Here is a 27,797-nt window from a genome sequence, read left to right as displayed (position 1 = left end):
TGAGGAAAACGAGATTGGTAATCTAGGTATAAATGGAACACCTTAATACTGTTGGTGTTTATTAGGAGAACTAGAAGAAGAACTGCATTGGTAGGTAGTATTATATTTGGGAATAGCGCTTGACTAGTGAGTGACTGGCAGGTTAAGATTTTTCAAGCTTTTCCCCAAATAAAGCAGATGAGTTTGTAATATGTAACTATTGAATCTCCTACTCCTTTATAAATAGCAAGGAAGAAATTATCAGCAACCAAATAGGAAAACTCCTTGACACTAAATAAAGGCTGTTGAGTACTGGAATGAACGGAAAGGCTAGTGTTTCGTGGCATCTCGTATGAGTGGGGTACTTGTAATTGAATACGTAGCATTTTGTATAGCAGTTTACAGCATTGCAAGCTCTTTAAGAGGATGAATTCTAATGCCCAGGTCTGAATTTATTTGTGAAACTTAACTTGGCAAGGTCAAGGGCGACGGTGGAGTGAGAGGCATGTATGTCATTTAATAGATCTGCTCTCAGGGTTAGACAGAAGGCTGTGTAGCAGGAGGCCTTCAACACCTAGCCCCTTTTTCTTTTCTTTTTTAATGTTATTTTAATTGAGGAAGAGGAACAGGACTTTATTGGGGTACAGTGTGTACTTCCAGAACTTTTTCCAAATCAAGTTGTTGTCTTAGTTGTGGAGGGCACAGCGCAGCTCCAGGTCCAGTGGCTGTTGCTAGTTGCAGGGGGCGCTGCCCACCATCCCTTGTGGGACTCGAGGAATTGAACTGGCAACCTTGTGATTGAGAGCCCATTGACCCATGTGGGAATCGAACTGGCAGCCTTCGGATTTAGGAGCATGGAGCTCCAACCGCCTGAGCCACCGGACCGCCCACCCCCCCCCCCCCCCCCACACACACACACACACTTTTCTTTAGGAGACACTTTAGGGCAAAAAGATGGATTCTTCTGAATCACATACATTTTGCCACCGGTCTTTGCCCGAATCTTGAAATGTGTTTGCAGAGATGCTGTGTAATATGGCCCCAATAGCTGAGAGGCTCTTTCTGTACAAGTTCCTTCCACATGAGATGGTCCTTAGTCCTGTGTAAATCTGGTGCTGTGAAAACACAGCACCTTCTCAAAGAATGAGCCTCAGATAGGGGGAATAAGCAAGTAATCCAGTAACTTCAGTGATGAGAGAAAGTGTCGTTTTAAGAGTGCTTAAGATGAATTAAAGTTGAGGTGCTCTTCTTGAATGAAATTGTTTTTGCCTGCACCTTGTTCTAGATTCCTGGGTACTTGAGATGGTAAAATGGTAGTAAAGATTACGTTTGTGTTTTGGTTTGTCCTGTTTATGGGAAAATGTAGCTAGAGTTAGTCGATGGTGAGGTGTAGTAAGATGTGGAGTGCATTGTTTGAATAGTTCATGTTTCATGTGCTTCAGTCAGTAAAAGAGACACTTCTGTGCTTCTCTAGTTGGGCGTGATGCTGAGGTGGCCAGTGCCACGCCACTTTTGTATGCTAATGAGTCATTGTCTAGGCAAAATCTGACAAGCACTTGCTTTTTAATCAGGGTGTTTATGTGAATTTTAAATTGGAGGATTATAGTAGCTGATCTTTCCAACTTCTAAACTAGGTGATTTTGGAAGAAGTGCTCCTGTGTAATACGAACGTGGCAGTCGTAGGAGCTAGACCACTTTTGTTTTGCTCTTTAGAAGCCATCTGTTCATTGGTGGGCACGTTGCCCTGTAGTCTCGGGGTGGTTTGCTGGAACATAGCTTGTCCCTTAGCAAAAATGAAATGGACATTTATTTCTGTCGAGGTACCTCTGTGACTTAATTTGTAGCCATGGTTTCCATCTGACCCTTAGCCTTTAAACTTTTACCATATACAGCTTGGCTTCCTCTACAGATTGTGTTCCATTAGGGTTCTTTCCCCTTTGCTGCTTCAGAGAGGGCTTTGTTGAGGCCGTGGAAGCTGTGTTTGCAATATTTAAATAGGTTTCCTTTATAGTCAGCATTTATGCCCTAACCTGCCCAAACACAATTGGTATGTTCGGGGGGTTTCTCCTAAGTATAGAAATCAGTGGTCTTGTGTGCTTATTTTAAATGGAGGTGGTAGGAAGATAAAACATGTTCCTTACAGCCTCTTGGAAATGTAGCTGCCTTTCTTTATTAAATATGATACAAGCACAATGTCCTGTAGAGAGAAGGAAAATCGGGTTATTTATGCCTCATTCTTTCTGTCGACTGGGGACAGTGGATGTCCTGTGGAATTTTACTTCCTGTGTCTTTGCTAAAAATACCACTCATTTAATAAAGATTCCTTTTTGAAATAAAAAGAACTAAAGTGGAGAGTTGTCCCAGGTGGAAGCCTTGTAACGTACAGGGAGGATGCTTTATCACTAATACAGATAAGAAGGTAAAAGCATCTGTGTGTTTTTACTTGATTTGAAGCTATTTTTTCTGATGTGATGCTTTCTGCTGCCCTCCTCTTGAATAAGTCAGTCTTCCTCCCTCTCTCTTTCTTTTTTGACTTGCTGTCATCACGTTCCATGTGAAGGACTTAGGTGTGTGGGTACATTCGGAAGTCATGCATAACTTTGTGATTGCTGCACAGTGTCAGAAGAAGGTTTGTTAACTCTTCGTGCCCACTTACGGTGGTTACTGACACTTTCTGTCCACTGTTTGTAGCCTCTTACCCAGGTGAGGAAAGACTCAGGTACACATGCTTTTGTAGCTATGTAAAAGGGGTCTTAGAAAATCATAGACCTTGCTTAGGGCATTTCTCTTGGGTTTTGATGTTTTGGTGGCTGGGGTTATCCATGCCTGTTAGCTACACAGTGAATGAATATTGATGGGCTGTTAGGTTGGTGCTTTATTAATCTCTGGATATTAATTTAAGATTCAAAAGGTTCCTTGCTCTCTTATTTCTCTTACAAAGGCAAGAAGTTACCATGCCAAGGCAGTGCATGGAGTATTGCCTTAGATGCCATCCCCGGCCCTTACTCTGGAAGGAAAGAAGTACTTGGTCCAAAAGTTCAGTTTTGGGGGGAAAGGGACTTGGAATGCGCCAATCATGCTTATTCTAAACTAAGAGTACGTGGCAGAGGCTGAGAAAAGCATGAGCAGAAGGTTTCGTGTGCCTTGCAATAGAAGATTTGGGCTGGGGTTTGCCCAGATGAGGGGATAGCCATTTGGGATTGAGGCAGTTTGTAGAGACTTGTGAGAGATTGTGGGTTTTTGTCCTCTTATTTTTGTTTTATAGAGCTCTCTGGGGTCTGAAAGGGATTGGAGTCAGGTGCCCTTCCCGGCTGGCACCATTGCTTCCTCGGTGGTCTCTTTGATTCTAGATTGCCTATCCTCTGATTGTTCTAGGCTACGCAAGTTACCTTCCTAGGCTTCTCCTGTGTCTCTCCTCAGAGCCCCTTCCTGCTTGGGGCACCCTGCAGTCTGGCCACTACTAGCCCTGCCATGGGGCGCCCCTGTTCTCGGAGCAGAAAGCCTGCGTCCTTACCTCTGTATAGACCACTTCCATATGGCATTCGTCTCCCTGTCTCTGTTCTTCTCCACAGATGAGCTCTTCTCCATATGCCTATTTCCTTAATGTATCTGTCAGGAAACTCCTAAATTTCATCTCTTCTGTTTCAATCAGTGAACAACTTCTCTTTTTCAAGTTTGCCCTAGTTAAGCGTGAAACCCCAGTGATTCATCGTCCATGTTCATTAGGTGCCAGCATCTCCCTTAATTTACTGTCATGCTTTACATTGCTGAGCTACGATCGTAGAGGGCAGAGAGGTGTGGTATTGAACCCACCTGCTTTTCTACAGCTAGGAAACTGTACTATGTGTCTGAAAGCATGTTAATGCACTCTGTTGATGAGAGAAGTGTCTTGTGTGGGAGAAGATTTTGGCAGTAGCACACACGGTTGACTTTAGCTATAAGAATTGCTTTCTGAGTTTCTGGAAAAAGGAGTATGTAAATCAAGTCCTGTTTTAAATGAATCTTTTTATAATGTGGGTATCTCTAATCTGTCTGCTTTGTATTGTTAGATTTGTTTTGCGGGTTTAAGAGGTAGGTGCACCTGCAGGATGCCTGTCCTCTTCTGTTATACGGCGCCTTGATGGATCGAGAAAGAATGTGAAGTTCCAGTCAATAGATTACGTGACAAATAACCAGGAAAAAAAATGCAGGTGTATTTGGATATGATGAATATCCTGGTTGGAAAGTTGTGGATTTGAGATGCACAGGAATCTTCCCTCAAAATAACTCCCAAAGTTGGCCAAAGGCTGAGTTTGGAAAGGTCAATCGTGGTTTCAAAACCTACCTACCACTTACCAGCTAGCTCTGTGCCTTTGAGAAGGTTAATCAGCACCTCTTTTTTATTGTTTTTTGAAGATTTGTGTTGGGGAAGAGGAACAGGACTTTATTGGGGAACAGTGTTTACTTCTAGGCCTTTTTTCCAAGTCAAATTGTTGTCCTTTCGGTCTTAGTTGTGGAGGGCGCAGCTCAGCTCCAGGTCCAGTTGCCGTTGCTAGTTGCAGGGGGTGCAGCCCACCATCCCTTGGAGGGAGTCAAACTGGCAACCTTGTGGTTGAGAGCCCACTGGCCCATGTGGGAATCGAACCAGCAGCCTTCGGAGTTAGGAGCATGGAACTCCAACTGCCTGAGCCACCGGGCCAGCCCCTAATCCGCACCTCTTGACCTCCATATTCATATCTGTAAAATGGGTACAGAGGTATCTACACACAGCTTTGTTTTGAGAATTAAGTAGGATGACTATATGGAATATAAAGCTCGTAAGTTGCTTGATAGCAGTTTATAATAGGCTGTGGTACTGTGTGCTTCCAGAAAGCTCTAAGCATTTGGAGGGCAGTGAAAACAGACTTTTCTCATAGACTTATGAAAGCTTTTCATATCGGAAGGTTTGGGCTGGTGAACATTTAACTTTTGGGTGAGTGAATTATCTTTTTTTTTTTTTTAAGAAAAATCATGTCTTTAAGAAGAAAATTTATCATCTCTAACAATAATTTTTTAATCATGTGGATCTGGTGGGATTTGTGTAGTACGTAATGTTTCCCATTCTCTGGACAAAACAGGGAGCTCTCCAGAGTGCTTTGCAAGACTCTTTGACACCGTCTCAGAAAGGATACTCAGCTAATTATAGTGCTTAGGGCCTTAAAACTTTTTTCTTGCAATAGCTGTAAAAAAGGATCTGTTAACAATGGGAGAGAAACACACTAAGAAGACATACTGCATTTTGATGGATCGCTTACTGGTTTCTGTGTGTGTGTGTGTGTGTGTGTGTGTGTGTGTGTGTGTGTGTGTTTTGATTGACACCAGCTGGTAGTGCAAGCAACAGCAGACCCCCTTTTTACTACTGCAGTTGTTAACTGTTTTCCCTCTTGACCACAATAATATTTTTGTGGGATATAGTTCCTTTGCCCTCATCTCAAATGATATTGACTTGAACACCTCCACTGTCTGTTAAGTAAGCACAAGATAAAGCGAGTAACGCAAGCCCCTTTGTGTGTGTGTTGGAGGGGACTCTGTATAGAGTTAATTATAATTAACAAAGAAATGAGAATATTGCAGCAGACCCAGATCTTTAACTGAAAGTAGATTTTGCCTGAGCTCGCACTTGTTAATGTCCTAAATTTTTATTGAACTGTAGAGTCTGACTTTCTGGTCAGCTGACAGTTTTTGGCTTTTGCTCTCATCGTGGGGGCAGCTCCAGTGTTTGAAGGTAGAATCGCTGATTTTTCTTCTATAGCACCTACCTACATCACTGAGGAGAACTGGCTTTTGTCTTAACAGTGGTGTTAAGATGTTACAATGACTCCCTTTCTCTCAAGCTAGAGAACTGGCTAAGTTCAAGTCTCATCCTAAAATGTGCAGATTAGATGAATTGGTTTATTTTCCCACTGTAGGTAAAGAGCATTATTCCTAACCTTCCTCGTCTTGGATGCCAGACGTCTTAGTACCCTTGGACAGTACTTGGGAATTTAGAGGATTTAATGTGCTGTGGCTGTTCTCGATAGTCTAAGACTGAATTGTGTGGGAGTTCTTAATGTTGTCTGAAATTGTGATGTATTAAGAACCCAGTTTCACCAACTTAAGCAAGGTCATGCTGCGTTGCCAGCAGATTCATAATCACTGGGCCTGGAACTATAGGAAAACAGACCTCTCCCAGTTACATCATCTGAGGACAGACATGGCCATTAACGGTCACTTGAAAGGAAAATACCCTGGTGCTGAGGACATTAAGTGCTGTCTCCAGAATTAGGCTGCTTAGGTAATATTCCCCAAACAGTCACTATTTACAACTTCAGCAGAGAAATTACAACTTAAACTCTTCTGTGTTATATCTCAATGTATCTGTGAAGTTCTGAAAACCACTTGTAAATATCCGGGCGTTTTAGTCTCGGGCCAGTTTTATTAGTATTTGGGTGGAAGATGAGTCTCTGAACGAGCCATCTGTTTTCTGTGTTATGTGAGCGTCGGGGCTGAATTCTCCACCCTGGTGGTAAGCCCTGGTACTGTCCGTTGGGACACTGGTAAAAATGCTCCGAGCTTTCAGGGAAGCTGGCTTGGTCCATCGTAATGGGATCTCACCAGTCCTGCGCCTCACAATTTGATCTCCATCGTTAGAGGGTGGTGAAGAGGAGCTGTTTCGTTTGACCTGAGTTAGCGGGATGTTTACAGGGAAGGACTGGCTGCATCTGGCGTGCTGCATGTGCGGAGGCTGATGGAGAGAAACGCGACTAAAGGAGATGGCATTCCTTTCCGAAGATTCTGTCAAACCTTGCCCCTGACGTGTGGGACCCACATGGTTTTGTCGCATATCACGTGTGAGATATTAAGAAAGCTCCTTTGGAAAGTCTGGTGCATGTTGCTTTGGTGCCAGGGTTGCAGTGCACAGCCTGCCTGAACAGACCCACGTAATGAGTGCCCAGGAACAGGAAGTCCATCTGAAGAAATACAGCACATTTGCAGCTCTATTGTATGTTTGGAGGAGGAGAGAGGAAGGGTGTTCAAGTGAGGGAAAGGGGGGGGCCTGTCTTTACAAAAAGTATTGTCCTTCCCCCCCACCCCACTTGGAATGAAGACGTCCTTTTGTAAATCAAATTATTTCCTTTTTTTTTTTTTTTTTGATAAGGGATGCAGTTTTTTTATAGGGGCTGTGTTTGGAGATAGTGAATCTTTTCAGTTTGCTTTCCCCGCAAATGTTACCTTATTAAACCTCGGCTTGTAAATACTCTTGCTTGTCAGCGAGGAGTGTAGTGACCTGTTCTGCTAACTGTGGCATTTTAAAAAGATCCATGCTGCTTTTGTCCTGTTTTCATTTCATAAAACAGTAATACTGCTCTAAATGAAATAATAGATACACATCAATCAGCAGAGTCACCTTTTATTGTCGATTCAGCTACCAGGTTTTTACAGAATTCACTCTGCATTTTATTTGACTTGTACCTGAATAGTCTCGGCAGACTTAATTATATTAGAGAGAAAGCACTTTCAACAAAATTATATGCTGACATCCCATAATTCATACTTACGGATTTGTGAAACAGATTTATGTAAATCTATCAAATTACTCTAGATGACATTATTTTTTAAAATTGAGATTTCATTTAAATGGTATTTGTAGAAAATTTTCCTATGAAAAAATTTACATGAACTATTTAAAAAAATACATCACTCCCTTTTGAAGACAGAATACTGTAACATTTAAGCATCTTGTCTTCCTTTGTTCTGGAATCCATCTGGTACAGCTAGGGCCACAGAGAGCGTGTTTATAAGGGCGTCTCTTCTAAACCATAAGCTCTGGAAGGCAGATGGCTGTTCATTAGCGCTCTCGTTCTCTCACTCGTTCATTCAGTGAACATGTAGTTAATAATCTGTGGTGGGGTCTTCTGTCGGGAACTGCTCAGCTTGCCCTTTGCCAGCAGTCTGAGGTGGGGGGGCATCCACACTGACACAACACCCATATATACGTACGCATTTGATAAAGGTGTACCGTACGGGCTGTGGAAGGGCTAGAAGGAACAGGGTCCGTGTGCGTTAGGAGTGGGACAGAGGGGGGCAGGACATGGTCTGTTTGGCCCGCTTGAGGTATGTGTTCCAGGCACAGAGCAATGAAGGTCCGTTTTAGGGTATGTGTGTTGGCGGAGTGGGCAGAAGCAGCAAGACGATGACGACCTTGGAAACCAGAGCTCAGTCGGGTTTGTCTTTTAGAAAGATAAGCCGGACAGCATGGTGGTCGCGGGTGACTGGTTTTGGAGTTAACAGGAGCCTCGGGAAGAGGTGATGGGTTAGGATGTTGTAGGAATAATCCAGGAATACTACATGAGGACCTGTGTTACTGCAGAGGGCTGGGGGCAGGGGCAGATTTAGCTGGTACACCTGGCAGGAGGTGACACCTGTATGGTAGAACTTGCACTGAAATGAGTCTACCTGCACAGATTCCCTGTTAAACTGGGAGCCACTTGCTTTGAATCATGGGTCACACGTTGCCTTCAGGACAAGGCTCGCTCTGACCACTGTACTGAAACAGCAGCCATGACCCCTGCCCCACTCTTATCTCTGCTTCCCCCCCCCCCTTAGGTCTTATATATAGAGCTTGTTCTTTTGTCCCTTCTGCCAGGATACACGTTTTATGACGAGGAACGTTTTGTCTCTTTGCTGTATCCTCAGGAACTAGCAAAAAGTAGACTTTCTATATTTGTTGAATAAATGAATGCTAAATGTTGGTGACAAATGTATAGTATGATTTTTTTTTTAAATATGGAATTTTATTTTCCACAATCCATGTTGAGAGGGGTTTCACTTAATATTGGTTGGATAAAATTAAATTAGTGTACCAGGTTTATAATCAAGAATTATGGCGGTATATTGCCTTTACCTTTAAACCTGAGGGGATAATTTGATATTCTGGTAGTAATTTGAAATAGAAAAGGCTAAATAAAGTGACCTTTCAATTAAATGGGTCCAGAAGATTGTGTATTTTTAATTAAAATATGCAATTAAAATTGTAATTAAAATGTGCTATTAATAGCAATGTAGGTGGCAAGGGAATGGCTGCTGCTTTGAATTACGCAGTTTGGGATAAATTGGAGTTTACTGTGTTTCCCACAAGCACTTGGTCACTACCCCATTCTCTTCCTGTTTGCTCTTCCTGCTCTGACCCCCACGCGGCTCTCCCTGGGCCTCCATCCCATTCAGAAGCCCGTGGAGTATTTCAGCTCTGTGCTTTAGATCACTTAACCGTGGTTCTAAGCAGCCTGTTTATAGCTGTTTTCTTTATGCCAAGAGCAGTTATAAGTGACTTTTTTTTTTTTTAATCTCTTATGAAGATGGGATCCTTTTCTGTGGCAAATGTGTTAGTGTAAAAAAAGAGGATGCAAGAGAAAAGGCATTCACACGTGGTATACAAAATACACGTGCTGAAGAGCAAGCAGTTACCGACCTGGAATTTTCCGTCCCTGCGGGAAGGTCTCAGGCTGTATGACTGTTCAGAGAGCTCAGCAAGCTCCATGACGAGGTTAGGAATCCCCACCATAGCTGTTAGGACCAAGGCTTGGATGAATGATTCCAGAATCTCTAATAGCATGTGACTATAGGTAGTTTATGGGGACAAGTAGTGTTGGTCTTATTCTTGACGTTCAGTTACCAGAAGGAATTTTTTGGCTTTTAAAGACAAGATACCTTTGTCTTGAAGGCTGTTTGTTTGTTTGTTTTGTGAAATCCTTAACTTTGTCATTTTGTTCAGAATTTTCTTTTAATCATGTTGATTTCCATATTTGTACTTGAAATTTAAATGTACAGCTTTATAATTTTTTAAAGAAGTGATTCTTGGTTTTGGAATTGTCAGTATGCACATTCCAAATTCAGAATGATTTGAAAACTAGATTTGGATGATACGGATAAATGAGGCTTGGTTTCCAAGCCTTCCCTGATGATTTATGACTGTTACTAGCTGATGGATACAAGAGTGGGAAAAAGTAGATCCAGGCTACACATTTTTCATTGATGTTTGACTTGCCACTGTTTTATTTTTTTTTAATCTGCACTCACTTATAATAACCTGAAATAGGCACTAGGTAAGATGCAGTTTACTTTGTCATGGAATAAATAACAGCACAGAAACTCATGTATATAGTGAAACTGATATTTGCACCAGAAGTACAGGAATTGGAGACGGGGAACTGTCTTAAGACAACCCTGTTGGAAAATGCCTGCTTGCATTATACTTTGGGCAGGTTGAAACTGGTCTGGGTTCAGATAGAAACTAGTTTGAACTGAGTGCAGAAGAGCGTGGCATTTCAGAGTCGTGGATTGTAAGTCCTGACCGCTTACTACTTCCTACCTGCTTTTTTTGTTTGAAGAAGCTGATTGCCCTTGCCCGCCTTTAGGTATGTATCGTGCCTACCGTGCGTGAGAAGAAGACGAGTATCTCACATGGTTAATGGGAGGCTAAATTTCAACTCAGACATACCGCGAGAGGTGCGAATGGGGAGAGTCTTGCCTGTCTTGGGATCATCTGTGATATTTTTATTTATTTTAAGCATCCAATAAATATTTGCTGACCTGACTAACTCACTTTGAAATGAAAATCTGTGAGATTCCTCGCTCCTTCGTGTTCCAGTGCCAACATTTCGAGGCATTTGTGGCACTAAGAATGCAGCCTTTGAGCAGAAGGTACACCCTTTCGTATGATTTCGCTTAGGATAATAGTAGCAGAAATGCGGCTGACTCATTAGTAGAGCTGGCCGTGATTGCTTGAGGGGGTCAGGTCAAAGATCCATTAAATGGATGGGCCGTATCTGATAGTGACGTTGGTAGTACCTTCGATTAAGTACATAGTGCCTGGTGCTTCTCATTTATTCATTTGGCAAGCTTTGGGGGGCCCACCGTGTGTGGGGAGTAAGAGCTCAGAGGCCTGCATGGTACTGCTAAGCAGGGACGGGCAGGACAGGCTTCTCACTCCCCAGGGACCCACCTGCAGCAGGCACTGAGTGACCGCAACTAGCCAGTACACTGTTTCTCTTGAAGTGATGGATAGCTTGAAGATTTTTGAAGGCATACATCCACTTGCATCTTAAACGTGCATCTGTAAAAGGCAGTCTTCCCTCACAGTCACTTCACATGCGCAGACCATCAGCATTCGACCCTTCTCCGGGTTCCCAGAAGCCTCATGTGTGCCCTGGAGGATCGCTCACAATTACGACCGTGATGCTCAATGTTGGCTGTATAGTAGAGTCACCTGGATTAAAACAGAACAAAACAAAACAAAAAACCCTTTGTAACGGACCAATAAAATAAAAAATCTTTGGGAATGGGTTTTAGGCATCTGTTTTGTTTTTCTTTTTGTTTTGTTTTGTTTTTTTTTATTTTCAAGCTTCGTAGGTGATTTCAGTGTGCAGTCAAGGTTGCGAAAGTACTGTGATTAGAAGCTGCTGAAATGCAGGTGTGAGGGTAGTGCCAGTACGTAGATAGGAGAAAGGGACGCCTAATGCTGGTACAATTGATAATTTGATTTATTTTGTCATAGAACAGCAGTGTGACAGAACTACACAATGTTCGGCTTCCCTTTCCTTTTCCCCATTATATTTGTAGCTTCTTCCTGATTTAATTTTAAATGAATATACTTATACTCAACAGATAGTAGATATGCATTATTTTTCCTCATTTTATCTTTTGACCAGAATGATCTACTTCCATCAATAATCAATGTTCTCATCACTGTTGCAGCAACCTTACTGGGTAGGAATTATTATTCTCATTTCAGAAATATGGAAGTTAATGACTCAGAGAGGTTAAGTAGCTTCTTCAAAGTCACACAGCTGGTAAATGGCACGGCCAGGTTTGGAACTTCCGTGTGTCTTTCTCCAAAGCCCATATTCTTTTCATCAGAAACTTTCCTTGAGCAGGTATTTTTATGTTCAGCCAATTTGAACCCTGCTCAGTAACAATAGAACTGCAACACATTTCATAAGAGGGTACTATGCATTTAATATATATGTGATAAGTGTTTGTCGAATTAGTAAAAAGCTGAATGACTAAAAATACAATGGTTTACTTGCAACTTAAAAAAAAAAATAGAACCATGATTAAAACAAACTCTGTGACTAGTGTAAGGGAAAAAATAATGAACTTGAGTTTTAGCTCTCCTTTATTTCCCTTTTTCTAAAAAACGAAAAAATACAATTTGATAAGAAGTCATTAGTTAGTAATGATTATCCAAAATAATGATATTGGTCTCCCAAATACAATCACAAGTTTTCATGATTATTAAGTACTGTATTTAGTTCTCTTTCTCTCTCTCTCTCTCTATTTTTTAAAATTTATATAGTTGCAAGGAACCACATTAGAGTAATCAGAGTCACTGTCCTAATTGCCTGTTTTCATAACCACTTGGACCAAAGGTGCCCCTTCAAAGAAAAAAACTAAAAACCCTCACTTCACTATCAACTTGATACAAAAATGGTATTTAATAAAAAGCATTTGGACCTTTATTAGTCATCTTCTAGGAAACCCTCAATTAGTTTGGTTTACTTTCAGGAGACTTCCAGTAGACTTTTTTATGCCCATTTTTGTCATCTGCACGATAGTGTTTCTCACCCTTTCAAACTGAGAAACTTTCCCTTAGTTGAAAATTCAGACCTTTAGGGTTGGCTTTACTTATGTGTGCATTTCACTGATTCCAACCCCTTGGTACTTCCTACTTTCTGAGAGTTGGGACATCATTGAGCCAGGGGTGAGAGGGCTCATATGATAGGAAAAGCAACAACCAAAGACTTAATTTTGAAGCAACTCTTACTTCATAATTTTCCTGTTTCATTACTTTTGTTTATGCTCTTTCTCCTCCTTTCTCACATGCTCTCCTTGTGTAAATCTTTGTGTTCATATTTCCCTGTATTTCTCATCTAGGTCATCAAACCCCTTTTAGAAAATTGGATTCAATTTATTTTGAAGAAATTCTCTAAAATGTGTGTACACACACACACAACACATTTGCACACACACGATCCTTCACCATTTTAGACTCTGAAATAATTGTCCTCGGTCCAGGCTGTAAGTTGGTCAGGGTGCAGTGTGTGGAACACAGACAGATTCTTGGTCGATGCGTACCACCTTCCCATTTTATGGGTGAGGAAACTGCAGTTGCAAGAGTCGTGTCCGTGGAGCCCACTCAGCAGCTTGGCGGAGATTTGGGCCCATGGTTCCCGAAGCTGAAATGTTGCCTTGCTGCTGGGGGCACTGGCTCAGGCAGGACCAGTGTGTTGGAGCTCTTTTGGGGTGTGTGTGTTTTTAAATGGCACCGCTTGCTGAGTTCTAACTGATGTTTCAACTTGCCAGTCTAGACAGGAGATGAAAAAGACCACATGTATATTTCCAGAGGAATTAATGTAGAGTTTTTTACTGTTGAGAGAATATGCGGGTGGTAATGGCAAGACCATATGCCAGAATGCACGTGGATCTCTGTCATCAGCGGTGTAGAACTAATGTATGCCTTTTTCCCCTTCCCTTTCATTAGGGCAGAGCTTGGGATATGGCTTTGTGAACTACATTGACCCTAAGGATGCAGAGAAAGCTATCAACACCCTGAATGGATTGAGACTTCAAACCAAAACAATAAAAGTATGTTTAATTTTTTTTTTATATATCTATTTGCAGAACAGAGATTTAAAAAAAAAGGTCTCCATGTAGTTCTTTCCTTCATTTATTTTGTGCTCACATAGACACTTCTCTGGGAGGCATAGCGTAATTTTTTGTTTTGTTGCATGATGGGGGAAGCTTTATTCAGGAGTTCTTTACGTAATCACTGCTGTATTAGCAAAGGGACAGCAGCAGCTTTTCTTAGATAAACACTTTATGAAGCCTACTGAATTAAATCTCCTTCGGTTTTGGTGAATTACTCACCGTATAACTTGAGGAAATCTTAGACCAGTTCTGGTAGCACGCGCATTGGCAGACTTGCTCTGGTAAAGGGTCAGGTAGTAAACATGTTAGGTTCTGCCAGCCATACAGTCTCTCTTGCAGCTTCTCCTCTGTGCCCTTGTAGCTTGAAAGCAGCCAGCGCCAGCCACCGTATGAGCTAAAGATGTGGCTGTGATCCTATAAAACTTGATGGACACAGAAACTCGCATTTCATGCAATGTTCATGTGTCACAAAATAGTCTTTTTATTTTATCCCAGTCATTTAAAAATGTGAAAACCATTCTTAGCTCATGGGTCATAAAAAACAAAAACAAACAAACAAACAAACTGGTGGCGGGCTGGATATGGGCCTTGGCTGTAGTTTGACTCTGTTCTAGCAGGTTCAGTTTACTTTGAGGAGACTGACTAGAAGAGCCTCCATGTCACATAGGTTCTGTTTCCTGTTATATTCTTTCCAGACAAGCAGTGAATAATTTGGGGGATATCTTTCTGCGTTTGTGGATTTTTGAAGTTCTTAGGTAGATTCTCTCTGGATAAGAAGTTAATCCAATCTGCAGTATAGATTTCTTTTCCTTTAGAAAATAAAAGGGATGTTGCCTCTGGCAAACTCTTAGCACACAGCGGGCCATCAATTTTCCCTCTCCTGCCCAGTGCAGACATTGCCAATCAATCATGGCGGACTTGCTCACTGAGTTTAGATGTGGCTCCCAAATATTTTTCAAAATAGTGTTCCAGACAACCTCAATCAATTGACTCAAGTTGGAACCTATTTTCCAGCCTTGATTTAAGAAGTCAGCTCAAACGATAGCCTGAAGTGGTGAGGGGAAGTTCGTCAGGGCTGACTGCGGCATCCATCTCGCTTAGAGACTCATCTAGAGGAGTTCTGCTCATTTTTCAAGTATCTGGAAATGCAGTGTCATCTTTGTGCTTAAAAGTTGCTTCTCTAAGAATTGTCAGTTAAGGTAATTCGTTAGCCCTGGGTAGTTTTGACATCTCATTTTTTATAGTTATTGGCCCATAGGAAAAATGCCTCCCAGCTCTGTCTCATTGAAAGGGAATTGTATGCGTCGGCCCCCAAATACACTTGGATGTAAGATATCCAAGAATTCTGCATCTTTTTTGATGAAGAAAATGTCCTATGAAAAGATGCACCTCAGTCAGAAAATGAACTAGTTACTATGATATGAAAATTAAAGGAAAAAAATTATAATGCAGTCTAAGCTCACAAAGACTGAAGTTTGTTTTGACGTTGGTTTTTCAGTCTGGGTGGCTTTTTTAAATTGTTCATACTTCTCTGCATACTTTTTGTTTATGTCACAGAGATTAACCTCTTAATAATATTATTAATTAGTAACCAAGTGCTCTTATTGAAATGAAGGCATTCAGTGTCCAGCTACCTTTAGATTGTTTTGTGTGTTCCCTGTCCTAATACAGATTTTTATGGGGCTCCCCAACTTAACGTTGATTTCAAAGATTGCTGCTAATTTATCTTAATTTTTAAGTCCCGGGTTGTGGTTAGGAAGAAGTTGGAATAGATGGTTGGAATGGCTCAATCCAGGACATACCCTTTTCTCCATACCAGAAATAACCACCCTTATTTTATTCCAGTAAATCAATTCTTTTGCTGTAAGTCAGTTCTTTTGCCATAAGGTCCACCATAAAGTAGAAATGGAAGGGAAACAGGTCGCCATAGAATAAATTTCCGTGGCTTCCAAGGAGACCATTTGATGACAGCTGCTTCCTCACTGCCCATCACCCAGGCTTCTCTTCAGGGCTCAGCTGCTTGGGCAGAATACATGGAAGAAAGGACAGTAATGCCTTGTGGCTTTTACACTGTGACATCTGTTACTTTTCTTCAGATTTTCTGAAAAGAGGCATAGGGGGGTGGGTAAGCAGCAGGCTACTTCTTTCCCCGCCCCCCTTCGGTTCCTGCAGAAATATCAGATAACAGCTGGTATCCTCACTTTAGCCCAGATTTCTCTGAGAGGCAAAGCAGACCATTTTCCAAAACTACATAGTACCATTTTTTGTCTGTTTGTTCTTTCTGTGTTTTTTTTTCCTGTTTTTCAATTAGACATGTTTTGTGTTCTTATACAACATCTTGAGCCAGTTTTTTCCCTAGTGTTCACTGTTTTAAGAACCTTTTGGAAGCTGCATTTAAGCCTTTTCGTTCCCTGGGATACTATTCTAGAAATTAGTCTCATTTTCCTTCCTTTGGTCCATCCTGGAAGAAGGTGTCAGGATAATCTTACAAAAATACCTCTTTACTCATGTTACATCTCACTCAAAATTCTCTCAGATTTCCCTACTGTTTTACCCTATCATTTGGCTTAACTTTGGAGTGACCTGGTGTCATTTATGTTCTCCGTGGTAGTAAAAATGGCTCTTGACTTGCAAGCTGATCTTATCCCCAGCCTCTGCACAAATGCTCATATGGGTCCCACTTCCTGGCATCCCCTTTCACACTCATTGTAGTTTAATGGTGGCCATCCCATCTTTTGGAGCCCATCTGAAGTCTTTCCTTCCACGGCGGCCTTGCTGGGTTTTCCAACTCAGGCTGCGTTCCCCCTTGTTTGAAGTATGTTCTCTTTACCCATGAGAAATCACAGAAATTTTGGGATTGAAGACATCTAGGTATAATTTAGACGTAATTTAGACTACCCTCTGCCCCCAGTGAAAGAATCAAAACCGGTCATACAGTTTAGCTAAGTAAGACCAGGCCGTTAAAGATAGAGCTCTGACGCAAATTCTTGTCTCCTGATACCTACGCCAAAACTCTTGCTGTGACAGCATACTTTTCTTTAAAAAGCTACAGTAGATTAAGTAATATATACGTTATATACAGCTTTACAAGAGTGTGTGTGTTCCATGAGTTCAGGTTTCTGTTAAGTCTTCCAAGCCTTGTAGCATTTAGTGTGTGTTTCGTAAAATTCCTAGTTGCCAGAATACAGAAACAGTGAATCAAGTGCTGTGAAAGATAGGTTATTTAGCGCTTTCTCTTGGGGCTTCCTCATAGCATTAGCCCAGTAGGGTTTTGTGCAGTAGATGGATGGTGTATTGAATAAATGACAAATATTCAGCATTTTCTGCCATGAGTGAAGCAAAGTCCCTCAGGCACTGCGAGATCCTAAAGCAGTTGTTCCCAAACTTGGTTACATCAGAATCACAAGGAGAGTGAGTTACTAATATGCATTCTGGAACTCACTTCAGACCTGTGAGATAAGTGTTCAGAGGTGAGACGCAGGAATCAGTTTTCTTAAAAAACAACAAAAAAAAACACACCAAAAAACAAAACAAAACAAAAAAAACACAAAAAACGCTTCCCAGGCGATTTATGACAGCAAGTCTAAGACCTAACCTAGATCTTAGGAACAACCAAAAACTGCACTTTTGAATAGGTAGATTTTCTAAATATTCAGTATTTTTGCATACAAAGTTTAGCTTTTACCTTTATAATTCTCTTGTAGATAATTCGTGTAGCCAGAATATTAACCATGTTTTTCTTGAGCATGCGGAATGATAGTTTAGCATTTGGAATAAAAAGTAGTTAATATGGTCTTTACTTTTCTTCACTTTTTAAAAAGAATGGCTTAGAAATTAGAAAAACTTAATAATATGTTCACCTAATTTAGAAAGATAATTTATTTTAAGTAGTAGCATTTGTTAAAGTCTCAGGGTGGTTATTCTCTTCTCCTAAGGATCATTTCTTTCTCTGGTGGGGGAGATGTCCCAGCAGCTTACCTTGCTGGTGATGTCACACCATCTCTGAGCTGCACGGGAGGCAGTCAAGATGGGCAAAGCCTGCCCACCTTGTCCCTAATATTGAGGTGGTAAATGAAATGTGTGTATCACAATGTTTTTAACTTCCGACATTAGGAAGGGTAGTGAAAGGTAGTACATGTACAATTCAGACATTGGGGGTGGGGGAGAATCTCATGGCAGAATCAAAAATTGTGTGCCGGCATGGGGGTTGGGGGGTGAGGCTTCTCATCAGAGCCCTCTGGTCCCCGTAGGATCCCTGTGTTTCGCAGACTATTGGGGGGCATCAGTGATTATGTTACTGTGTTCAGTCCCCCCCCCCCCCGGCAGTCGGTCACCAGTCATCAGTCAGCAGCTCACGGCAGCACCACTCATGCTGGCCACTGGCCGCTCCTGGCAGCACATGGTAGCCCACGGCAGCTCACGCTGGCTGCTGGCCACTCACACTGGCTGGCCACTCATGGCAGCACAGGGCCAGCGCTCAGCAGCCCCCACACCAAGCTCCGGCTGCTCACGGCAGCCCAGCTCCAGGGAGAATTGTTGTTCACAATCTTAGCTGTAGAGGGCGCAGCTCACTGGCCCATGTGGGAATCCAACTGGGGATCTTGGCGGCGTTAGGAGCACAGCTCTCCAACTACCTGCGGCCCTGTGTTCAGTCTTCATGTTATTTCTCTACTAGTTTTGGTTTTAGAGGGTGTTAAGCGCAGTATTGATAACATCTAAATACTCCTGAAACATTTATGGCTTAAAGCCACTTCTTTTGACCTTTTGCCTGGGTTAATAGTATCACTTAAATTCATGATAACAGAGTAAAATCATTCATTTCCAAAAATGCTTACCGACCTTTTTTTTCCATCAAGTACTCGGAATAGATTATCACACACACAGTGAAATGGATGCTTTGATTTTCAGACATCTCTCCCAACTCTTCCCTCTTCCACAACAGGCATACGAAGTTTAATTATTCCTGAAAATGGGCTTATTTTAACCTGAAAGTAGGAGCTATTATTTCAAGAAATAGAACTTTATTGATAGGTGCTATCTCTAAGAATCTATCTCATCTATACCCCCTAAAAGAAAAAAATCATGTCTGAAAGTATTACCAGCATAGAAAACGTGCCTAAATTTAGTTCTGATTAAATAGATCTTTTTCTTAATCATTCAGGCATAGACCATGCCAATTTTTACCTTTGCTTAAAAATTCATACTCTTGCGAGTATTATGCTAAATGAAATAAATCAGATGGAAAAGGATGATTTCACTCATATGTGGAATATAAAGCAAAAAGTAACAAACAAAACAAACAAAAACAAACTCATGGATCCAGGCAGCAGAATGGTGGTTACCAGAGGGGAAGGAGGGTGGTGAGAGGATGAAGTGGGTAAAGGGGGTCAAATATATGGTGAAATATATGGTGACAGAAGGAAACTAGACGTCAGGTGGTGAACATGCAGTAGAGGGCATAGATGTTGAATTATAATGTGTGCCTGAAAATTATATAATGTTATTAATCAGTGTTACCCCAATACATTTAACAAAAAAATAATTGATATACATTGATGTGAAATTTCTTATATTAAAAATCATTAAACCACTATTTAAGCACATAAGGAAAATTCTCTTAAAAGAAGGTTGGAATATTAATTATAAATAGTAATATCTATTCTTTAAAGTGTTTGGTTTATTAGAGTAATTAAGTAAAGCTAATAAACCTTTATTCCAAGCTACTATATTGCTTTTAATTTTTGTTGTTGTTGTTAAATGTATCCTTTTTCTACCTAGCCTAGCCTTTTCTCAATTAGTAAATGTTTACAGACCTTTTTTTTTTGTTTAGCATGGACTTTATAGGAGTAATATAGAACTACATTTCTGAAATCTTCCTTCCCTGATATTGCTGAAGTGCTTTAACTGTCCGGTGATCTTGGACAAGATCTTGGTCTTTTAACGGCATGCGGGATGCCAGTAGTCTTTCAGCTATTAAGTTTCCATATATGGCTATAAAATGAATTTATTCATCACTGAGAATATTTCTTAACCTCTTCTTTTAACACTTTCCACAGTCTGCCAAATTGCCTGTTAAGAAAAGATACAACTGTTTTTTAATGAACTCATGCTTATCATATAGAATGATTTAGTTAGTGATGAAATGTAGTACCCTATCCTGAAGAGATAATGATTTTAACGGTTTCCCTCTACCACTGTTGAAATTCAGCAGCCACAGTAAAATGTGTGCTGGGAAACACTTTTCTGGCTCAACCTTCTTTTCGGTACAGGAGTATCAGGCATGGGGTTGGTTTTTATTTATCGATGTAACTTGTTTTCTCACAAAAATTGAATCCTGACTATGGGGATCTATTCTATGGATGCTGCATACACATGGGCTCCCCACTGTAGAGAAGGAAGTGGAGCTAGGCCATGAGCTTACCCCCTGGTAGGAGCTCTGCTCAAACATCGGCAGCACCATTGCAGGGTGTTGAAGACAAGTAGGTTTTATAGTAGCAAGAATGTTGAGAGTTCATGCTTTTGTAGGGAAGTGTGAAAGCCCATGTTAGGGAAACCACGTAGACTCAGTTGGAGCAGAAAGCAAGGGCTGGGGAGTAATGTGGCAATGAGCCTGAGAGTAGTTAGGGGTCATAAATGGTAGGTGTGCCATGGCAAGGAGTCGTGCTTTACATTGTAGGTAAGGGAGAGTCACCAAAGCGTTCTGAGCAGAGCAGTGATGGAACTGGACTTGAGTATTAGGAGGAGAAGGTGTATTTTGTACTTGAACTCCACGACTCTCTGAGTATCTCAAGCCACCCTAGTTTTCCTTTGGCTCGTTTAGTTAATGTTATTTTCTGTGAAGGTACAATGTGTAGATGCTTGTGGAAGCATGAGTTTCACATATTTAGAAAGCATTTCCTACAAAGTACCCCTTGTTTCAAAATGTGCATGTCGGTTATTACTTACCTTTTACTTTGACCAGATTTGGAGAATTTGGAAGGACAGGCCTCAAATGAACTGATGTTAGCCTAAGTTGGTCTTTTAGCTATTTAGCTGGTCAGAGCTCTGTTTGTGGAGGAACACAAACGTTTAAAAAGTACATTCCAGGAGTAGAGGCAACAATGGAAAGCAAGCGATTTCTTTGCCTTTTAAAAAATACAGACTGAGTGAACGTTTTCCTATCTTCATTTTTACCCCATGATCTAGAGCTTTCTAGAGCCACGTGCCAACTTTTAACAGTATATTGCTACATCTGATTGTTAGAGACTATTCAATGGATTTAAGTACAATTCTTATATCTATTTGGAGTTCAGTTTACACAGTCCTTATTTGAAATGAGGAATAACCCGGTATTTTTGAGTAATGTGTTATTTGTGTAATGCCCATCATGTGTTTGTACACTGCTCCATTGCCAGCTTTGGTTTTCTTTTTAAACGCAAAAAGCCCGCGAGGTTGTTACTCACCTAGGGTGGCCTAGAGAGTAGGGGTGGCTGGCCTCGCCGGGTCCAGGACTTGGCTGTTGCCAGCTCAGGCCAGTTGTGTTACTCCTGCTCCTTCCAAGCTCCCACCAACATGGGAATTAGACATTTGAAAATTCCCTGAGAGCGGTAACTGGGCATTCTCTGAACAGCTTTTCTGTAGATTTTTTTTTTCCACAGTGGTTGGAGCAGAGGTTGAGCCTGCACAGAGGGAAGGGTCAGGAAGAGGGTTCCTGGTGACACTGCCCGGGCTCGTTTCTTGCCCTTGCTGCTTGTGAGCCATGGAGAGTGGTGGTGGGACAGAGTCTCAGCAGGTGACTGAACCCATCTTTTTTTAGGAGGGAGTTTATAGATCATTTTATTACCTAAGGATGCCTCCATCTTCCCTGCCTGTTTCATAAAAGGGCATTTTATGAGGCATTTCCGCAGGGTACTGTTAGCACTTGTCTGCTTGACTTTTCTGCTGCTCTTTAAGGGTAGGGTAGGGTAGGGCTTACTGACTTTTGTTTATGACTCAGGACAAGTAGTACTACTAGGTCAGTTTGGTGGTTTCCGTCTATTCCAACAAGCTGGCTTGAGAGGTTAAGTAAAATAGGTGTGCTGATTTCTGAAGAAGAGCCCCGAAGCTCCTTGCTGTATCTGCTTTTTGTAGATTTTCATAGGACTTCTATCCTTGTGCTTATCTAAATGCATGCAGAAACAAGTCTCATAGGCACATCCTCTCTTTGATCAATGAAATGAAGCGCAGGTTAAGGGACTTGTTCAAAAACAATGCAGCTCACAGTGCTACTGGGGCCAGAAATACAGCATCACAGTGACTGATGCCTGTAGCTTTTAGTATTTGTTGTTTCCATCTCACATTATCTATATTCAAGTGTTTTGTTTAGAGCCAGGTTGTAGATAACACTATAAACAAACCAGACATTCTCTTGGGGACCTTAATTTGGTCCTTTTCATGTCTTGAGACTGTCCGAATCAGATCTGTTGGGTGCGAGGGGGTGGAGCTGTGCCTCGTGGTGGGAAAACTCTGCTGTCTTTCAGGCTGAGCACCTGAGACAGCCAGGCCTCTTGTTTGAGAAGAAAACTGGTATCTGGAGATCATATTTAGCACATAGTTGAGTTAACATCGATTTAAGTATTTCAGCGGTAATTTGACAGTAAAAGAATTATTATACCCTGTTTCCCTGAAAATAAGACCTAGCTGGACAATCAGCTCTAATGCGTCTTTTGGAGCAAAAATTAGTATAAGACCTGGTCTTAACGTAATGTAATATAAGACCGGGCCTTATATTAGTTTTTGCTCCAAAAGACACATTAGAGCTGATTGTACGGCTAGGTCTTATTTTCAGGGAAACACGGTAATAACTTTCTGAATCTCTGTTTTATAGGAGATTACCGATTCTTAAAGAATGTTTTTGTGGTAGGTTCTTGTGAGTCATAGATGCTAGTTTAAAAAGTACAGAAAAGTGTGTTGGTCTCTATAAATTAGTTTAGACTCCTTAGAAAAGCACGCGTGGCACATTTTCTCTTATTCCCACCTCTGCCAAACTTTCCTGTCAACACCTTTCGCGTCCGTTCTCATCCACAAGTCCTGCATCAGAATTACTTGTGAAGTTTCCATGTTGGAAAGTTTGACCTATTATTTGTGGGTAAGCAAGAGAGAGACAGGGCTCTACATGTTTTGAACACAATACAGGAAATTTGCTCCTTGTCAGCCTCCCCGCCGTCGCGTATTTGAAGAACTCTGAATGGTACATCGGGACGTGGAGTCACAGGTCCTGGATTTGTGTTCTTCTCTTGTTCTGTTGAGCTAGTTTTCTCATTTATAAAATGATGGAGATGGTACCAGGCGCCACAGTCATCGTGATACACAGTGCTCGACATCTGGAGGTAAGAAATACTTGTGCTGACCTGTTCCTTTCAGAGAGAGAAGACCAAAAACATGCAGTTGTTTTTCAGCCTTCCTTTTCTATATTAAAGTTGTATTTTAGAAATCTAGCTGGGGAGGAATGAAAAAGCCACTTTTACTCTGAAGAAAGGAGTCACAATATTTAGTTCTTTGGTTTAATTTTGTTGGATATTTTAAAAATTAGTTACCCTATGATGTAGAGAAGTGGATTTTGAAAAAAAAAGAAAATCAATAAATCCTGCTAATGTGATCTGTTTTGTGGTCATTAGTACGAGGTTACCTTCTCCCACAGGAATAAGAGGTTCAGTCCTTCCTGCTAGGTTCTGGGGTTGCTAATGAGTCCTGACTGACCTTCAGGTGAGAAGCAGGAAGGGCAAGGAAAAGCAGGGCACTCACCTGGTCATAGAAACAGATAATTCAGAAAGAGCTTCAGTTTCCACACACTTTGTTAAATGACTAGAAATTTACCGGTTCCTGCTTGCTTTACGAATAGCCCTATTCATATGCCTAGAAAACTCTGACCTCATGGAACCCAGCACAGCAGCCTTTTGCAGAGGTGTCCAAGCTGATGGGTTCTCAAAACCCAGCTGAGTCACATCCAGCCAGCCTGATTTTTGCAAATACCTTTGGATGGGTTTATGGGCTTCGTTTTACTTTTATATTGTTGTATTTGTTGGTGATTTATATTCACATATACTTCACTTTGAAGATACCTGGGAAATTGTCTTCCTCATTCAGAAACCAGGAAACCAACAGTAATGGAAGGCAGGAGGTGAGCTTGATGTCTGTAATTTTTATGAGCTCTCCAGGGAACCTGAATGCACCCCAGTTTTAGGATTACTTATTAAAATAAGGGACTGCAAAAACTTTTAATGTTTGTCAGAATCATTGGGGTAGGGTAGTTGATAAAATGCAGATTTCTGGACCCCAATCAAAACTACTCTATCTGATTATCTGCAGAGTGAAGCCCAGGAAATTGTATTTTAATAGTCACCACAGGTGCTTCTTAACAGGTGGTGGTCTGACCTGAGAACCGATGTTTGGTGGACCTTAATGATTTGCTCTTAAACAGGTCTGTGGTGCTTGTTTCAAAACAAATCTATATGTAAATAAGATTTGTGTAGGGTCTCTAATAAAGTATCTGGAATGTTTATGACTACATGTATTTTTAATAAACATAATACTGGATTTACCTAAAAAATAATACATCTCTCTGTTCTCTCTCTCCCTCGGCCGTTTTCTCTCTCTCTCTCTCTCTCTCTGTCTCACACACACAGTTTGCTCATTTGCAGAGCATTTGAATGTCATTAAATACTTTTAGCATTACAAGTACATAACCATCATTTAATATTCAATTCTGAGAATGGGGAATTTGCAGTATAGTTCTTCTGGGGCCCGTTTGTTTAAAATGGGTATTTTGTAGTATAGAGATTGGGAATTGAATTATATTATCCAAGATGGTTGTGAATCCTTAGATTATGGAAGTTGCTTTTACAATGCAATTAAAATTTGACTCACATTTATAGTTTCCCAACCACACGCCTCTTCCACCCCTCCCCAGTATCTGTATATTTTTGAACTTTCTAATCAGGTTGGAATAAATGGGAATTTGCTCTATCACCAGAACTCCCCACATAGCATGTCATAAGTATTTGAAAAAGAAAAATACTGTGTACCACCTTAATTTATAAACCTTTTGACATAAACTGAATTTTGTCCCAAAGCTAGGTCAAAGCAGTGTGTAGTATTGCCGAACGGCTAGGACGACTCTGTGCAGCTCAGATTTGCAAAAATGGGTTAATAAGTGATCATCATCAGCTTGCAGGATTTCCCTTAGTTCTTCTTCATTAACCAGCGTCTTGGGGAATTGTGAAATATGCATCGTCTGCAAACGACTCTGGTGCACAAAGTCAAATGAACTGTGAAGGTGAGGGCTAAAAACACCCCTCTCACCTTTGTACTTTGTTCTCTGAGTATTAAAGAACATTGATCTACCCAGTGGCAAAGGGGATACTGTTTGGCGGTTTAATTACAGCCAGTGAATGTTATTGATGTTATCAATCAGTGAGACCCGTGCCCGGCCAGGCGGTGCTCCCTCCAGTGTAATTAAATACCACTGAAATGGATTCCAAAGGTAAAGTGAAGTGCCTCTACGCATCTGGAGCAGGAGAACATTGTGTCTTGCAACACAGGGAAAGGTGGTTATCCCCTCCTCGGGCCCCTCTTTAAATTTCTGGAGGAGCTCTGTGAATGGCAGTGAATGACAGGGTCTCTTCGTTGTGTCCAGTTATGGTTGGTGTTTTCCTTCAAAACCCCTCTCTCATGTACAACCTTCACAACTGTCATACAAAAGGCTTTAGAAATACAGTAATTACTTTTTGTTAAAGCTGTTTGGGGGCTATATAGCTCAGGTGTCTAATAGATATTTGGAGAATGAGGGATTGTCTTTGAGACTGTTAGTCCTGCAAATCAGTTCATTTAAGAAAGCTTTCCCTGTGATTATTCTCTAAGGTCTAATCATGTTGAGAGAAAAATATCTTGGTAGGTTTGAAGTTATAAAACATTTAGTAATGTTTCAGGGGTTATCCCTTTTCAATTATCTATTGAATAAACTGTTTGTAGTTGTATAACTTCTGTCAGGTCCACAAAATATGTGTAGGTAATAGTTTCTTTGGCTCTGGGGAGGGCTTATAATAACATTTTTATTATCCTTTTTTATTTTTATCATGTTACATGTATATACATGTTACATACTGGGGGTGCCAAAAAAGTGTATACATGTGGACACTTTGGTCAACGTTGCTCAATCAGTACTTTGCCGTACTGAGAAGTGTCTGGACGCTGCTGGTAACCACTTTGAGCACCTCTTGTATTCGCAGAAGTCAAACATGACTTGTATTCATCTTTCGTTATCAGTATATATTGAGTATTACAATTTTAATACAGTTTCCCTTTGTTAAAATGTGTATACATTTTTTAGCATCCTCTGTATATAGGTATATATGCATGTATCTCACACACAGATTTCTCTCTAGATGTGTTTGAGAGATAAGACATGCCATAGGCAATCCAGAATATTTCCTGTTACTGCCCTTTTTAAACAAAATGATACGTAATTTGTACTGATTTAGGATTACCAAAGACAGCCTACCCTTGAACAAGAGTTGGTTTCCTAACTTTTTTGTGCGTGTGTGTGTACACAAACACACACACACACACACACACACACACACACACACAATGCCTGACAGTTGTGTCCATTCAGGCCTAAAAGCACTAAACTCTTATTTGTTGTGGTTTACTTGTAATACAGGCATACCTCACAGATATTGTGGGTTTGGTTCCAGACCACCATAATAAAATTAATAGTAATCTTTTTGCTGGTAAGGGTCTTGCCTTAAATTTGTTAAAAAAAAAAAGAAAAAAAAAAAGCAACATGTGAAGCATAATAAAGCAAAATGAAGTATGCCTGTATAAATATGGGTTGCAGACTGTTTTACATTTGCAACCGGTGTTTAAAGGGGGATTGTGGAAATAAAATAGCGTTTGTTTAAAGAAGAGAATTGTTAGAAATTTTCCCTTGGAAGTTTGGTGATGAATTTTTTAAAGTATATTAAAGGTTTAGTAAAACTGGTTATTTCATCTTCAAGAGTCCCATCCCGTCAGGGTTCGGAACCATCACAAGACCCGTGGTCAGTCTAAGTTTGTAGTGAAGGTCATGTGCTCTAAAAGTTAATAAGGTCCATCACACATGTGCTTTTTTTCTCCTTTTCCCACCCCTTTCAAAAGGGCAAAGATAACAAGCGTGATAGTGAACAACATTTAATTGCAAATTGTTTTTTTAAAACTATACAATCATGGTTATACAATCTTGGATAGGGAATATCTGTGAGTAATTAAATAAGTACTTAATTCTGCAAGCATTTGAGTGCCTGGTATGTACCAGTCAGCTTTTCTAAATGTTGGAGCAGTGCTAAAATATGACAAGATGTGGGCTTGTCCTTGATGTCATTGTACTAAGGGTGACAGCACTTATTTATTTATATGACCATTACTTGGATGTATGATAAGTGAATGCAGAGTGCAGTGGACATGGATATGTCACGGGCTGTCGAGAAGCCTCTGCAGTGGTTTCAGAGGTGATAGGGCTTTGTAAAACAGGGTGTACCAGGCGGAGAAAGAAGAAAGGTATTAACACATGAAGAAATGTCTCCTTCAAAGACAGAGGCCTTTTTGTGACATGTACTTTTTGGAAGAAACTTACCTCTGAAAACTATGAAAACTATAAAGTGTATTTATTTTATCAAGTAATAATCTTCTCCAAAAATGGTTGGTAGGAAAATTTGATTAAACCTAGCCCCTTATTTTATGTTTATCCATTTTTAGTGAAGACCTAACTGATAAGAACTGTAGGGACAAATTTTTCATTTGTCCATGAACACGTATCTGCCTTGTTCTGCAGAGATCCATGGTGATCTAGTATGAGACTCATTGAAGATATTTACTAATGGTACCAAGAGGAAATTTTTCTATGGAGCACTTAGTGTCCACACACACACATAAGATCATTATATTGTCCTTACTGTATGTTTAAGTAGGTCAAAGAAGACTTGGCTATCTGAGCGAACATTGTACCGAAGCAGTTTTTCATCTAGTTATAGAACAAAAGGAAACTTATTGTAGATGATATTTAAATTAGCCTTTTTGTTGCCACACTGATTTTCACTGTTTCCTCACCTCACCATATG

At 40.7% G+C, this 27,797-nt stretch overlaps 1 protein-coding gene across 26 annotated transcripts in view; it reads left to right on the top strand.

Moving 5' to 3' along the window:
- The window catches only part of ELAVL2 (ELAV like RNA binding protein 2), a 154,459-nt gene that overhangs the window by 101,967 nt on the left and 24,695 nt on the right, over nucleotides 1–27,797 (top strand). For all 26 annotated transcript variants that reach the window (XM_074330316.2, XM_074330309.2, XM_074330313.2 and 23 more), the window contains one exon: nucleotides 13,517–13,620. In XM_074330316.2, the coding sequence (XP_074186417.1) occupies nucleotides 13,517–13,620 (104 nt within the window). The remainder of the gene's footprint in view (nucleotides 1–13,516; nucleotides 13,621–27,797) is intronic.

The sequence above is a fragment of the Rhinolophus sinicus genome, chromosome 16 (assembly GCF_057876585.1).
Source record: "Rhinolophus sinicus isolate RSI-liver-muscle chromosome 16, RSI-T2T, whole genome shotgun sequence".
NCBI lineage: Eukaryota > Metazoa > Chordata > Mammalia > Chiroptera > Rhinolophidae > Rhinolophus > Rhinolophus sinicus.
The sequence above is the reverse complement of the archived record's forward strand: the minus strand, read 5'-3'. Positions and strand labels throughout refer to the sequence as shown.